The following is a 3042-nucleotide window of genomic DNA, read 5'->3' as shown; positions in this document are numbered from 1 at the left end:
TATCTCTTTTACTCTTTTACTTGTTTCAGTCATTTGACTATGGCCATGCTGGAGCACCACCTTTAGTCGAGCAAATCGACCCCAGGACTTATTCTTTGTAAGCCTAGTACTTATTCTATCGGTCTCTTATGCCGAACCGCTAAGTTACGGGGACGTAAACACACCAGCATCGGTTGTCAGGCGATGTTGGGGGGACAAACACAGACACGCAAACATATACACACACATATATATATATACAGGATGTTTCAAAAAATTTGATATCATTTGAGGTGTAAATATCACAGAAACTACATAGTCAAAGCAAATGAAACTAAACAGGCTTAATGTTGAGCAACATAAGATTTATTCCTCCATATTTGAATGAGAAATTCAAAGGTATGTGGATTCCATGAACGTTTTCACAAATGTTCGATATGCACACCGCCTGAGATACGGCATACGTCAAGTCGGTAGTCCAGCTCCTCCCAAACACGCTGCAGCATGTCTTGGGTAGCAGTCTCCAGTGCAGTAGTGATTCTCTGCTCAAGTTTCTCTAGGTTTGCTGGAAGAGTGGGGATATAGACCAGGCCCTTCACATAGCCTCAGAGAAAAAATCGCAAGGTGTCAGGTCAGGTGAACACGGTGGTCATTTCAACAGCACATTCTCTTCATCACCAGCATGCCTGATCTATCTCCCTCGCAGATTGTCTTTGGGACAAGTCCACACAGTGTGCTTCTAGTGAGGTGGAGCCCTGTCCTGTTGAAGAATGAAGTTTTCATGTTCATTTGCAATGAGCTCATCCATTAGCCAGTTCTGAAACATTTGCAGATAAACATCGCCGGTCACATTTTCCTCAAAGAAAAACAGGCTTTTCTTGGAGATGATGCAGAACACATTCATTTTGGTGAGTCCGTCTTATGCTCAACTGAGGTATGGGGATTTTCTTTGCCCCAAATGCGAACATTATGCTTATTGACTTCATGTTTCGTATGAAATATGGCCCCATCACTGAAAACAAGACGTCCCTTGAACTTGGCTTGTTCAAGTTTCTCTTGCATATCAACACTTTCGCTTGTCATTTGTCGTTATGGCATGAATGAGCTGAAGATTGTAGGGTTTCATTAGCAAGCATTTCCTCAGGACATGCCAAACTGTCATTGGAGGAATCTGGGTTTCCAGACTTGCACGAGACCGTTACAATACTGACACCAAGTCCCTGAGACATTTGTGTTTCACTTTGATGTGAGTTTTGTTCAACAATTGCTTTCACCTTGGTTTTATCTTTATTGTCTTTGTTGTCATGGTTACAACAAAACTGTTTAGTTGATCATATTTTGTTGAAATTTGGAAAAAAAAAAAGAAGAAAAAAAATCAATTTAAAAGAATAAAGATTCTGTTGAAACCTTTCAGCTTTTTTTGTGATGGCATTGATTTTTTTTCTTTTCTTTTAAAGAAAGAATTTAAATAAAAATTTTATAAAATATTATTTGTAATGTAATTGATTTATAAATAAATATGCAATAATTGATCTGTTCAGTAATTATTTTTGAATTAAATTTGCAATAGAAATCTTTGATTGAAAATAAGGAATCCATTGACTTGTTGAAGAAATTATATAAATCAGTTTATTTGATTTATTTTTCCTCTTTTAAAAATATCTTAAACATAAAAAAAACCTTATCAAATATGCTTCCTTTCAGTTATAATATTTTATCATTTATTCACTCAATATTTCTTTGCATCTCTTTCTTCTTCAGATTGAAATAGGTAGCATGTGTGCTCTGTCAGTTGGCTTATTGTTGCTTTGTTTGGTATTTTACTGCTGGAAGAAAAATAAGAAGTAAGATGGATTTGTAATTTTCTCTTTTTTGCTTTTTTACTGTTTTAGTATTTGTTTATGTAGGCATATAACCTAGTGGTTAGGGTGTCAGGTTCAATTCCTAGACTGGAATTCCTTAGCTCATTAGTATTCAAATTATTCTGTCAGAAGTAATACTTATTAATTCCTATTGTTTTGAATTAATCAAGCATTATCTTGTCACTTCAAATTTTTATGATGTGATTCTTTATTTTTAGAACGACATTGTAGGGTAGTTGTGAGAGGCCAGATCTGACTAGTTTGAATATAATATATGTAGAATTATTTGGCTGGATATGGCCAGTTTAAACATAAAACTGGGAGAATATTTGGGCTGAATATAGCCAGTTTAAATGCTAAAAGGTTAAGCAAGACACTCCTTTTCAGTTGCTCCAGTCTACTTCGCTAAAATGAATGCCAGCCAAGTGCTGCACCAGCACAGTTGATTTGGCATTCTCTTCTACAGTCATTATATCCCCAATGTTCTGCTGACTCAACAGCAGGAAGGATGAGATTGTGTTTATGCCTGCTTATGACCACATAGACACCTAAAATAATTAGGGGAAAGCATGGTACATGCTACCAAGTCGTATTTCCTTATGAGTTATGGCTGTTTCTCTACTTCTTTTGTTTTTTTCATTATTTATATATATAATAGTGGATAATTTTTACTAATTTCAAACCTGTTGAATCTTTTTGTTTATGACACTCTTGCTATTCTTATTTGCTTTCTTAATATATATATATATATATAAAACTGAGAATATTTATCTGTATGTGTGCATCACTAAAGCTCGAGAACTACCCAACCAAAAGCAACAGTAACATCCACCCCTAGGGGTCAGCCACACTTAAGTGGCAATATACTACACTTTATCGTGCAGTTACTGTTAATACTTCATTTAGAGAATTAACATTGCTTGTTTTCACCTTTTCGATATCAGTGAAGAATTTCACTGGAAAAGAAGATATAAGATTGCCAGGTTTTTGTCTCTCTCACCAAGGTCGGCAGCTATCGAACGCCGACGAAGGGAAATAACCCTGAAATCCGGATCCGTTCGTGCTGCAGATGTTGGTGAGAGGGATAACTTCCCTTGGCAAACAGGACACAGTCGTGTGTCGATAAGCCAGCTGGAGGAGATGTCCTCCTGGGGCTAAAAGCAACAGTAACATCCACCCCTAGGGGTCAGCCACACTTAAG

General features: G+C 36.7%; 1 protein-coding gene across 3 annotated transcripts in view; it reads left to right on the top strand.

Moving 5' to 3' along the window:
* LOC106872305 (endosome/lysosome-associated apoptosis and autophagy regulator family member 2) overlaps window positions 1-3042 on the top strand; it is a 122187-nt gene that overhangs the window by 113752 nt on the left and 5393 nt on the right. For all 3 annotated transcript variants that reach the window (XM_052966396.1, XM_052966394.1, XM_052966395.1), the window contains one exon: window positions 1741-1823. In XM_052966396.1, the coding sequence (XP_052822356.1) occupies window positions 1741-1823 (83 nt within the window). The remainder of the gene's footprint in view (window positions 1-1740; window positions 1824-3042) is intronic.

The sequence above is a fragment of the Octopus bimaculoides genome, chromosome 3 (genome assembly GCF_001194135.2).
Source record: "Octopus bimaculoides isolate UCB-OBI-ISO-001 chromosome 3, ASM119413v2, whole genome shotgun sequence".
In the NCBI taxonomy this organism is placed as follows: Eukaryota; Metazoa; Mollusca; class Cephalopoda; order Octopoda; family Octopodidae; genus Octopus; species Octopus bimaculoides.
The sequence above is the reverse complement of the archived record's forward strand: the minus strand, read 5'-3'. Positions and strand labels throughout refer to the sequence as shown.